The 12,998-nt window shown below is 37.0% G+C and overlaps 1 protein-coding gene across 1 annotated transcript; it reads right to left on the reverse strand.

Annotated features, from left to right (window-relative positions):
- Nucleotides 1–140: 140 nt before the first annotated feature.
- LOC111880024 (uncharacterized) lies at nt 141–2,311 on the reverse strand. The gene is made up of 8 exons (XM_023876443.2): nt 2,030–2,311; nt 1,510–1,729; nt 1,344–1,415; nt 1,190–1,257; nt 939–1,095; nt 764–850; nt 604–693; nt 141–518 (listed from the first exon to the last, which is right to left on the reverse strand). The coding sequence occupies exons 2-8, from the start codon at nt 1,684–1,686 to the stop codon at nt 375–377; spliced, it is 795 nt and encodes a 264-aa protein (XP_023732211.1). The 5' UTR covers nt 1,687–1,729; nt 2,030–2,311; the 3' UTR covers nt 141–374.
- Between the last annotated feature and the right edge of the window lie 10,687 nt (nt 2,312–12,998).

Here is a 12,998-nt window from a genome sequence, read left to right on the forward strand (position 1 = left end):
CCCAACACTAATTCGTTCAGATGTACTTTTCAGATTAAGATGTAAAAATAAGAGGTAAACAAACGTTTTGCTAAGAGGAAATAAGAGTTAAACACTATGAAACGACTATTTTGAAGAAACCAATTCCCAACGGGAAAAAATAATAAGAAAACGATCATTTATAAGACACATTCAGGATGTGAAAGATTTAGATGTCTAAAAAGTTGATGACAAAACAATTCTATACACATACAGAAACAATACCCTTTGAAATACAGAAACGACTCAAGAAAAAACAGAAAAGAGTAGTAAAACAAACTGTTACAACAATGTGTTATTTGGAGTAGTATATTTCTTCCCCCCGATTGGCTTTTTGGTAATAATTAAATTAATGATCAAACAATATCCTCCTGTGGAGCCACAGCGGGAGTGGCGGCGGCTGCTGGTGGTGGCGCTGAGGCAATTGCAAAGTGTAGGCCCCGCCTTTGTCCTGCTTGCCATACAAAAGCAAACTGTGATGCCGACAACGCTGCAGCCTCCTGTAAAATTAACAACTTTAGCCCCTCAACTATTCTTTTTGCCACAAACTATTCTCAAATTAATACTATAATTTTCTTATTTAACCTGTCTCTGCCTTCTACGATGCAAGATGCTAATGGCCCAGGCCATGATGTAGCACGGCAGAAGAAATCCAGCAACCCGAAGCGTGAAAAGCTGCATTTTTTATTTTATTTTTTTTTTCAAATTAAAAATTAAAAAATAAAATGATTTTATTTTTACTTACAGTCAAGAAAGTAGCTGCATCTTCATCTCCATCCCCTTCAGATTCCGGCACTGTGAATGCATGCCTTAGTAGCAGAAGAGCCATCAACTGTAAAAAAAATTAAAAAAAAAAGTGATTTTGAATTTTGATTTCGTTTTTTTTTTTTTGATTAGAAAATAAAATTAAAAAAAGTTACAATTAGAACAGCTGAACGACAAAATGCAGCTCCACTGGCATTTGATGCATTATAATCTTCATATTCAGCTTCAAGATATTGGCGTTCAGCTTCAGCAATTGCAAGGAGACGTGGGTCATTTAAGTCCATAGGTGTCCCTGATATTTGCCATCCTCCTCTATTCATTATTAATTAATTAATAAATCATTAAACTCAATCTTTTTTTATATATATAAATCTTATATTTAAATAATACTTTAATTAAATTCTACCCGATATCTATAGTAGTCTCTTCCAAACGAGGGCAGGGAGGTGGAGCTGTATACCCGGGTTGGTAAGCCTGTAATTGTATATCAAATCATCATCATCATCATCATAAACCCTAAAAAGCAATCTGATTTTTTCTTGTTAATCTTGACTACTTACTTGATTGCATATTTCACATGTGATGTCACCCTTTTCATTGCACCAATGTTGAACGCATTTCCTGTGAGCATACTGCATAAACAATTAAACATCAAAGATAATCAATATGAAAAAAAAAATGAAGAGAAATGGATTTCGATTGATTGATTGATGGATTGAGGATTACCTTAAGACTGCCATTGCAAGCACATGGTGTCTCTAAGGTATCAACTGAATCTTCTTCTTGGCAAATACGACACTCTGCTGTTGTTAAAAGAGGCGCTTCTTCATCATCAACGGCCCCATTTTCATCCACTGCACGACCACCATCTCCGGCGTCGGTGCAAGATGAGGGGCCTGCCATCTCCTCGCTCCTTTTTTTATGTTATCTTTTCTCCGCCCACAGGCTGAACCAATCATCGATTCAACTCATTATATAACAAAACAAAAAATATTCTCATATTCGTTATTGTTCATCGTGTCGGCAATAAAACCTTTTACATCCAATCAAAATCATAATGTAAATTGCAATTTCCCTAAAATCAGAACATAAAACCCCAAAACCCATGGGAATAAATGATGATTTTGACCACGATCGTTGTTTACAAAACCCTAGAAGCTGGATCGAAGGGTTGCATCGAATAATAACAAAAAAAAAATGGAATTGGGAAGAGACAGAAGATACGAATGATTGATTGATTGATTACCTGAGAATGAAGAAGGAAAATGTGAGAGGATGGCAGAGATTGAGAAGCGTATGAAGAATTTGCGGGGTTTGTTTCTTTCTGAATCTTTCTGTCTCTCTCAAATTAACACTGATGTCCAATTTGCTGAAAACCGCGTTGTTTTGTAGCAAATGGTGAAAGAGAATTTATATGGATGGATAGAAATAAAGATATGATTTTTTTCATTTTTGAAAGGTTCCTACATTAACGCATTTTGGAGACGTTAGGGATTTGTTTTGTCTTCAACGGCTGGAACTTTTATGAGGGGGTGACTTTGAGTTCTGTTTACCCCATAAATGACAACAATAAAATAAGATTTTCTTTTAAAAATAATTTAGACTGGCTTACAAATACGGTCCTTGTGTTTTACCAAAATCAGTAAATTATAGTTTTGGTCCTTTCCTTTCGGTCTGGTTTAGTCGTGGTTTTATATCTAGGCTAAATCAATCGATCTGGAGGCTCCCAACTAAAAATATGGGGGCATTTTGGCTTTTATTATATTTATAGTTATAAACCCTCTATTTTTATTCAGGTTTGGGATCAACAATAATAAACTAAAAAGTTTTATAAATTGCGGAGTTAATTTGTATTTATTTATTATTTATATGTTTTTTTGTAAATTATCAAGACAACTACAAATGAACAAACAGAATACTGAAAGTAATGGACCTTAATAGAAATACTTGTTACTTGACAGTCTTGACTCGTTGACTGCTTCATTTAGTTAGTTCCAACCCAAATTTGGAAGCCCCAAAGGTAAAATCAACACATAAGTATTCAAGATTTGACAGTTAAAAATATATATATATTTTGTAATCAACGGATAATTGAAAATAATTAACCCTAATAGATAATGGAAAATTGGAAAATAAGTAAAACACATACCGTTTGGCGTCGAGGATTTGAACAATTGAGAATCGTGATAGAAGAACATAAGATAAATGTGGTGTTTCAATTTTCAAGATCGCAATGATGTGCCACATGCATTTGTCTTCAAGAATCAAGATTGTTCACTGTGATGCAGCATGTTGGATAATTAGTAATGGACTAATTGAGATTTGAGATATATTACTATCGGGTAAAGTTTGGAGAATGTGTGACATTTTAGAATTGGAGACCCTAGGCTATAGCTTAGCGAAATATAAGTTTGGTTCTCCATGTTTATACCGATAATCTAATGGTTGTCAAATCCATCAATTGTGGTCCTTATTCTAGTTACCATCCATATGCTTTTGTTAAGTTCCTTTTAAAATGAGTATTATGCCCCTTTTTTATAATATGGTAATTTTACCCTCAAACGAAATAAGTACAAATCTAAATTATAGTGATAAATGAGTATTAACCTTAAACTAAAAGCCCTAAACTAAAAATATTATTTAAGAGTTGTTAAACGCATTTTATATGCATCTTTTAGCACAATTTCCTACGTATTTCATTATAAAAAGTTAACTAATTCCCGATAATTCTTATGTATTTCGTGTTTCATGATTATTTTGTAGAATGTCTGTATTGCTCACGTTTGTTATGACTTTTCAGGGCAATTTGGAGCACATGGATGATTGTGCAAGTTCGGGATGCGTTTGTGGATGCTTAGGAGCTTATTTGGAGTCTAGACCAAGAAAGGATGCCGGGAAATGATCGAGAACTACTTGGAAGGAGGAACGACGAACAAAAAGAGCCAAAAAGCCTCATTTGGGATCGCAAGTTATGACTTTGCGATCGCAGGTTTGACCTTGCGATCGCAGGTTGGGTCGCAGGTTGCCATCGAGGTTCCAACGAGTCACAAAATTCATCAGATGAGAAAAAAAAAGAACCTACGATCGCAGGTTGTGCCCAAGGTTCTAAAAAGCTCGCCATGGCGTGCCACGACTCCAAGGCTTGCACATGCCGCCAAGCTTTCCCAAAACGCCGCCTTAACTCATATATGTGTATAAAAATGAATAATAGTTGAAAATACATATAAAAATATTAATTATATAGAAAATTGCCGCCTTAAGTCACGCCTTACAAACGTCGTGAGTCGCCAAGGCTCGGAAAATCTTGAGGCTTGACAATGCCGCCAAGTCACACCTTACGTCATTTAGAACCTTGGTTGTGCCTTTGCAATCGCAGGTTGGTCAAATTGCCTCAAAATAGCAACGTACTTCATTAAAGAGTCTCGTGACACATTTTTGGTGATACATGCGATCACAGGTATATCCCTTTGCGATCGCAGGTATGTCGTTTTGACAGCTAGACGTATAAATACTGCCCCATACTCTTCCAGTAACCCTAATTGGCGATTCTTGGCGATTCAGAGGCGATTTTCAGAGATTTTCAAGTGAAGAACGCAGATCTAAAGGAGACGATTCGATACAAATCCATAGTTTAGTAAGATTTATCGTTTAGATTCTATTTCCATTGTTTGTAATCCGTTTTTAGCCATGTCAGGCTAAAAACTCATATTTCAGTTTCGCAAGACGTAACCTTTTCGTATGATTAATCATTAGGCACTATGTTTGACTATGATTACTATTTAGTTTGATCAGTTATGTGATAAATTGAATGTTTGATGTTGATTTTAGTTTATGTTGGCCACTTAAATTGTTTGTGAATCATTCTAGTCATCTAATTGCTTAGATCCGTAATTGTCTAGATTAATTAGTAAAAAGTGACAAGTATTAGATTAATTCTGAATTTAGGGTTAACTCTAATATTAAATGATCAAACAAGTTTTAACGCCTCCGAGCTTATGAGAGGTATTGAACTTTACTGGGAATTAAACTGTGTCTAATGCAACTTTTCTTTGTTAATCAAGAGCCTGTTTGGTTAATTTAGTAAAACGTTAGGTTTAACTCAAAGATCTTATTTTGATTAAATGGTTTTTGTAATATAGGTCATTAGAGCTTGTTAATGAACCTAAGTACCAGTTTGAACAAGTGCATAGTCAAATATTGTGTTAAGGGTTAATTATATGATTAGGAGTGTCACCACGAAACTGGAATTATTTTCTTTATTTGAATTTACATCACTTTAATTTTAGTCATTTTCTTGTCATTTTCAATTTCTAATAGTTTAATTTTCCTAAACAATCCCCCCCCCCCTTATGTTTATTGCATTTGTCAATAATTAGTTCACGCCTTACGCAAAGAGGTGTAACTTTAGGACATGTCCCTGAGGATTCGACCCTGCTTACCCGTACTATCTATTAGTGTAGTAAAGCAGTTTATTTTATATTTTTATTTGTTTAAAGCGTGCACGACAACGGTTTTAACAAATTGGTGTCGTTGCCGGGGACACGATAAAACACTAATAGTTTTATGCCAAGATCTTCATGTACAGGTAATCTGATTTTTGATCCAGAGATTGAGAAGACTACTAGGAAGCTAAAGAAGGAAGCAAAACTTCGAAAGCAACAAACAGGAACATTAACCTCACCCATACCACATTTGATAGTGCTTGTGTAACACCGTAAAAATTAAAACAAATTTTCACATTTGAAAACACATTTTAAATAAAACCATTCATTCATAAAATGTCATAACATCATGTTTTTAGTTCACAAATGTCTCCTAAGATCAAAATACATCCAAACCCAAATGTGTGTACGAATCAAGCCGGTGCCTTCCTGCGGTCATCACTGGTACCTGAAACACATAACACTGAACACTGTAAGCATAAGCTTAGTGAGTTCCCCAAAATACCACACTAATCACAAAATAGCCACTCGAGGCTGCAACTCTGTTGACCCTCTGGTCAAAGTGTCTCAGTGGGGCCCTCCAGCCCCAACTCTCTGTGGGCCCTTTGGCCCTAACTCTAGGGACCCGAAAGTCCCAACTCTGTAACTCTGAATCATACATATCACATATCACAATAAATCACATCACATAATAACATGCAATCACACTGGCATATAACTCTATAATACTATGTCTCTTAACTCTATTACCACACTAGGTAAAGTATAGTGAGAAGACTCACCTCGGGTATCTCGGTAAATCTCTGACTCGGTAAACACTGGCCTAGCCTCCGCCTAATCATATGAAAATAACACTTTATTTAATATAAATCTCAAAGGCTAGACTATGCTCTCTTATGACACTCTCGGAAGGGTAAAAGACCATTTTACCCCTCCCATAGCTCAAAGGACCCACAATAGACCATACCTTAAAAGTCAACCAAAAGTCAACTCTCCGGGTTACGCTGCGCGTACTAGATGTATACGCTGAGCGTACCCGGCTGCACCTCAGAATTGGGGAGCGCCTCCCAGTACGCAGCGCGTACTAGGAATTACGCTCGGCGTACTCCCCTGCTTCAGCCCTTTTGCCCTTGAGGTCTTAAACAGTTAAGACCTACGTCCATATTTTAGATCTGACCCCTTCTAAGCCCCTTAATCCATAAAGTTGAGGACTTTAAGCCTTTGCATGGCTGAACAAGTCACTAACTCCCAAAATGATCCAACCTTCATCTCTAGAAGGCTTAAAACACTTGCATGACTCCAAGGCAACATCCAAGATGAGAATTTTATGGATCTAAATCACTAGTAGCACTGAAAAGGGACAAATCTCGGACCATGGAGCACTTTACACTCATAAAGTCTCCACCTTTGGGGTTTTTAGCCCTAAAAAGGACACATACAACAACAACCAAAAGAAGAGGAAAGTTTTGAACTTTATACCTCCAAGTGCAGCTCTTTCCTCTGTAGATCTCAGATCCAAAATGGCACCTCAAGCTTTAGCCTCCAAGAACTCCCTTCCTTCTTCTTCACCAAGCAACTAAAGCACCAACAAGCTCAAATCAACACTCTCACACTCTAAGAACGAGGGGGCTCTTTTTTAGGGTTTCACTCACTGATATGGAGGCTAAGGAATGAGCCATAACACCCTTTAAATAGTGCACAAGGAGGATTAGGGTTTTTGCACCTGGTCCGGGTACGCCCGGCGTAACTCTAGGTACGCCCAGCGTACCTTGGCGACTCCGCGTCCAAATTAAGCATGTGAGTACGCGCAACGTACCCCTCTGGTACGCCCAACGTACTTACTTGCTACAAGCCCTCCACTCAAGGACTAAACATGCCCAAACAATAAAGAACAAGGATGAAAGGAATATACCTGAATCTCGGGATGTTACAGCTTGTCCGTTGGAAACATACGAATGGGCCAAATCTCACTTGGGAGACGGAGAGTGACATGATGAGTCGCTATCAGCATTTGTTTGTTGATGTGTGATTTCGGGGACGAAATCATCCTAAGGGGGAGAGAATTGTAACACATGTGTTTATGGGCTAGTCATTAATGTTGATGTAATAGTCTAGATTAACCTTTTGTAACTTGTCTTGAAATAATTAAGATGTATTATTTGAGTATTATGTGTTTTGTGCTTAATTGTGTGACTTAAACGAATTAAAGATAAAAATAAGCATCAAAATGAAATGTTAGATAAACCCGATATCTATGAAGTATGTGGTAGTGGTTGTGACGAGGTTTTCGAATATATAAAGAATACTGAAATCCGAGTTATAACGAAGAAGTTATGACCTGTCGAATTTTCGCGACAGAACCGACACGACGCTGAATGACGTAAAATATGAATTTAAGATAGAGCGATATCTAGCCTTAGTGATCTAAACGAAAGTCGTAGAATAAGTTAAACCGAGAGCGTACATAAGAAGAACGTCAAAATCTGACTTCGTATGAGGAAGTTATGATTTTTCTAAGTTTCGCCTTAGCAGTATGCAGCTCAAATCTCGAAATTGAGATCGAGTGATATTTGGCCGAAACAATCTAAACGAGAATCGAAGATCTCGTCGATAGTAGTCCAACAGTGAAAAGACAAATGAAAACGGATGTCAGAAGAAGAAGTTATGAATTTCTAACGAAGTTTTCCTGTCCCGACCTACTAAAAATAATATAATAAAAATAAATTGAAAAGTAGCCGACGGATTCTAAACGAGAGTTGTAGATCATAATCTCATCTACGCACGGATATAAAGAATGTCGAAAATGGAGATCGTATACGAAAGTTATGAATTTCTGAAGTTCAATGCACACACCCCAAAGCAGGAACGCCCCGCGTTCGGAAGAGGAACGCCCCACATTCATTGCGAGGCCTCGAATCGGCCACGTCGCTGCTGACTCGGAAGTCTTATCAGATAGGACCGGAACCCGCTCCTACACTCCGCGTTCGGAGGAACCCCCCTCGTAAATAGAGGGAACGCCCCGCGTTCGGAGGGTCAGCCTCCCCCTATAAATAGAATGCAGGGTCTCCGGGATTTGTTGCTCATTTCTTCTCTCTCACTCCTTATTTCCTCGTTTTGTGTACAATTTATACCCCCGAAGCCCCGGTATCATCCTGAGACCCGAAGCGAGTCTCGAAGCCCCGAAGATCCCAAGCCGAAACTGTGACAACCCGAATTTTTTTTGCTTTGTAAGTCCAACAGTCAACTCAACTGAGTGTCAGAATCGTTTCTGCTATCATTTAGCCTTATTTAGAGTCCGTTTAAAGGTTCAAAGCTCAGTACATTCAAGCATCGAGCATAGGAATGGATCGCGTACACCTTAAACACCAAAATCCAGCCATACACTCCGTTTGAGGGAGTGTACGACCGTACACATGAGTGTACGGCCGTACACCCATGTTAGGCCATACACATGTTGGAATAGTGTCTAAGGCTGCAACTATATTAGGCAAGTATTTGATCCGATTGTGCATAGTCCTTTTGCGTTGCCTTCACCATAGCAACTTGATAGGATGATTTATTATGAGAGAATAAATATTATTGATATATTATGAGAATAATATAATGAATAATAATACTGTTATTTGATTAATATAAGTCATAAATTAATTAGTATTAATTTGGTGACTTAAAGAGATTAATTAAATAAGAGGGTATAAACTGTCAATTGTTTGATAGTTACACTCTAGACTGTAAATCCTTAAGGGATAAGGGATGGACGGATTCTAGGGCTTAGGATAGCTCAAAATCGTCCAAGGCTTATCTAAGGTAAGGATTTGGATTGCTTTAAGGAAAGATTATCCAGCTAGGGTTTAAAGGTGAAACCCTAGGAGTCTACAAGTATAAATAGACCCCTTGAGCAAGGGAAATCAACATCTCTTCAAAGGAAAAGAACCACTGGCCGATTTCTTCCCAACCTCTCTCTCAAATCATCCTCTTTGGTAGTTGGTGTTTGTAAGCCATTAGAGGAGTGACAATTGTGACTCTAGAGCTCCAAGACAACAAGATCAAACAAGAGATTCAAAGGTAAACTTCTAGATCTGATTTTGTATTGTTCTTATACCTAATTAGTTATTAGAAGTCTTGGATTCAAAGCATGTTTAATTAGAAAGCCTAGATCCAAGCATTAGGGTTTTGCATGCGCACATAGGAAAGTTCTTATAGCTAAAACCCATCAGTGGTATCAGAGCCTAGATTGGTTTCTATTAAATTGTTGCTTGTTTGTTTGAATCTTATTTGCAAAAATTCGATTTTTGTGTTTCTGAGTCATGGACTCGGCGAGTCCCACAGTGGACTCGGCGAGTTGGCCTGACTCGGCGAGTCCAGAATGGGTACTCGGCGAGTCCAAGCGTCAGTAAGGGCCAGATTCGGGATTTTTTGGTATTTATCTTATGGAAACTTGCCTTTATCATATTAGATCAACCCTAATCTGATTTTTTGATATATATGACTATAATCTTGATTTAATTAAAGATATTTATCAACTAATAAAATATTTAATTTCCTTATATGATAATTAATTAATTATTTTGATTAAATTGGTAATTATCTTACAAGAAATCTTGAATAAATCAAATATGGATAATTATGAAATTAATTGTTAATCAAAATTATTTGTTATTTGATCCTCCATGTTTTAAATGTTTGAAACTTGTCCTCAAGTTTTTGAAATTTATGTTTTGTGATTAAAAGTTTTAATTTAGTAGGCCTCATTCACGAAGCCGATCTATAAGGTGGGTATAAGGTTGCGGCCTATAAAATGCTAGTCTTACCGTTAGTAGGCCTCATTCATGAAGCCGATCTATAAGGTGGGTATAAGGTTGCGGCCTATAAAATAGCGCTTAATGGGTGTACACTCACACCCACCGCTTGCTTGATCGGTGGAGGGTAGTTAGCCGAACGGGTAGGATAGGGCATCCTCATCCTCTCATTAAAAGTATAATATGAAATACAAAGTAACTACATTTTTTTTAAAATTTCCCAATCTTAGTTACTTTAGGAAAAGTGAATTGATGCAATCCCATGAAATTACACTTTGCACCCTTGCTAAGAAGTTAGTGGAGCGTGTGTGGTTTACCGGCACACTAATTGGTTCTAAGCAAAGGTGGCAAAGGGTGATTCATTGTTTATCATAGTTCGATGGAGCGTGTGTGGTTTACCGGCACATCGAATAGGTGATCGTTACAATGAAGGCACCATGTGAATTTGCATGGTAATTCACACCCGCTTTGTGATCCTCGGTATCCCAGTCACAAACAAGAGGGGCATATCGAGATTTAAACATGCCATTGATTAGTTTCAATGATTCTCATCCGAACCTAGGAATTCTCAATACATTTAGGACTTAAAGTTATGTTTTTGTGGTGGAGAATTAGTGAATCGTCATTCACTTACCTTCATATTATTTGCATGTTGGATTACGACATCCCTTTTCTAATATGTAAATATTGTTGTTGGATCCTAGCCCTAATTTTTCTTATTGGGTGATAATTAGGGATTCATATTCTAATCTATCTTTTTCCTTCTATTTGTAGATGTCGAACGCAAATAACGTTGCTGCTAGTTCTTTCACATTGATGAGCCTTTTTCAAAAGGTCACTTTCGATGGGACGAACTTTAGCGAATGGATAAGATACATTCGCACCATTGCTCGCTATAAGGATAAGGAGTATGTCCTCGATGAGAAGCTCGAGAAAATTAACCCTGAAATCGCTACTCCGGCTGAAATGACCGCTTTTGAAACTCATGAGCGCGATGCAACAAAGGTACATTGCATCATGATAGCCACCATGAACTCCGAATTTCAAAAGTCCTATGAGGACATGTACCCGTACGAGATGCATCAAGACTTATTGGAGAGATACCACCAAAACGCGAGACAAGAGCGTTATGAGATTTTCACTAACATGATTTCTGCTAAAATGGGTCATGGAGAGTCTCTTACCGTGCACCTGCAAAAGATGCAAAGGTATGTCGACCGCCTTCGCAAGTTGAATGTTGACTTTGGGGAAGACTTGGCGATCGACATGGTGCTTCACTCTTTGCCTCCAAGCTATAATCAATTTAGGATGACCTACCACATGAACAAAGAAGAGGTCACCCTAAGCAAACTCCAAGGTCTCTTGAGGGTCGTTGAGAGCAACTTCAAAGACAAGTCTGTTGCACCAACTTCCAATCCGTCCACTGCTCCTGTCTTGGCTATTGGTCAAGGAAAGGGAAAAAAGAGGAAGGCTTCGTCTAAGAACTATCACAAGGTTAAAGCCCGAGATGGTGCCTCTTCTAGTGGGACCAAATTTGATCCTGCTAAGCCCTGCCCTAACCCAAAGGAGGCAGAGTGCCACCACTGCCATAAGATAGGACATTGGAAGAGAAGTTGCCCAGAGTACCTGCAAGTCATTAAGGAAGGAAAGATCAAGCCATCTTTCGCAGGTATATACACAATTAAATCTAACGATTCTAATCATGCTATTTCTTGGGTTCTTGATACCGGTTGTGGTTATCACATTTGTTCTAATGTGTAGGGACTAAGAAGAAGTAGGGATGTGGAGCAAGGAAGGATCAATCTAATCATGAGAAACAGAAGATTGTCGCCTGTGACCAAGATTGGAGTGTATTCTTTAGTGCTTAGGAATAATTTATGTTTAGATTTGAACAATTGTTGCTATTCGCCAGAAATGGCTAGAAACATCATTTCATTTCATGGTTTGTTTAGACAAGGTTTTAGATTTTCTTTTAATAATGAGAATGGTTCTATTTTAGCTTATCTAAATGGTGTCTTTTATTTTGAAGCTATACCATGTAATGGAATATATGAAACTGTTATAATTGTTGATAACTTAGGAAATGATGTTTTGAACATAGATTCTTCCAATAGTATGGATAAAGCATCCTTGTGGCATTGTCGTCTTGGACATGTCAACAAGAAACGCATAGCCCAACTCCAAAAGGATGGAGTGTTGGAGTCATTCGACCTTAGGGAAGATGACATGTGCGAATATAACCTTACATATATAACCCATTAGAATTTTTTGAAAAAATTATTTTAAGAAAATCAAGAATTCCCCAAAAAATGACAAGTGGAAAATAACAATTTTAAAAATCCTAGAAAATGACATTTGTCAAAATGAAGGAGAAGATGACAAGTGGAAAATAATATACGATTTTGATTTTACTAATAGTAAATGAATTTCATATGTTTAATTCTTGTTATGTGCGAATGGATTTTTATAATAAATCAATGAATTTGGATTTATATGATACATGAAGAAAGTGTCGGGGCATATTGAGGCAATTATTCTTTTAGAATCTTTGTTTGTCTTTTTTTTTAATAGATGTTTATATCGAAATATCTTGTATTTTTTCCAAATATGATTTCATCAGGATCTATTTAACAAAATTAATTAATAATTTGTATTTCATAGGGCAACCAGTAATACTAACAAGGAATGTATTTGTTCTTCTTTCAGAATATCTTGAAGAATAAATCAAAGATTGTAATCAAGTCGATTATTTGGACCACTGAAGAAGATCAATAATTGTATTTTAAGATCAATAATGGTAATACTAATGAGTAATGTATTTGTTCTTCTTTCAATAATTGTATTTTTAAGAATGTTATTTTTTTAAGAATTTTATTCATATTTTAAGACACTCTGTTAGAATTTGTATAATTATAAGACTACGACTTTATAAGAATATGTATGAATTTGTATTTAAGTTCGAATATATATATAT

Source organism: Lactuca sativa, chromosome 4, assembly GCF_002870075.4.
Source record: "Lactuca sativa cultivar Salinas chromosome 4, Lsat_Salinas_v11, whole genome shotgun sequence".
NCBI classification, from domain to species: domain Eukaryota; kingdom Viridiplantae; phylum Streptophyta; class Magnoliopsida; order Asterales; family Asteraceae; genus Lactuca; species Lactuca sativa.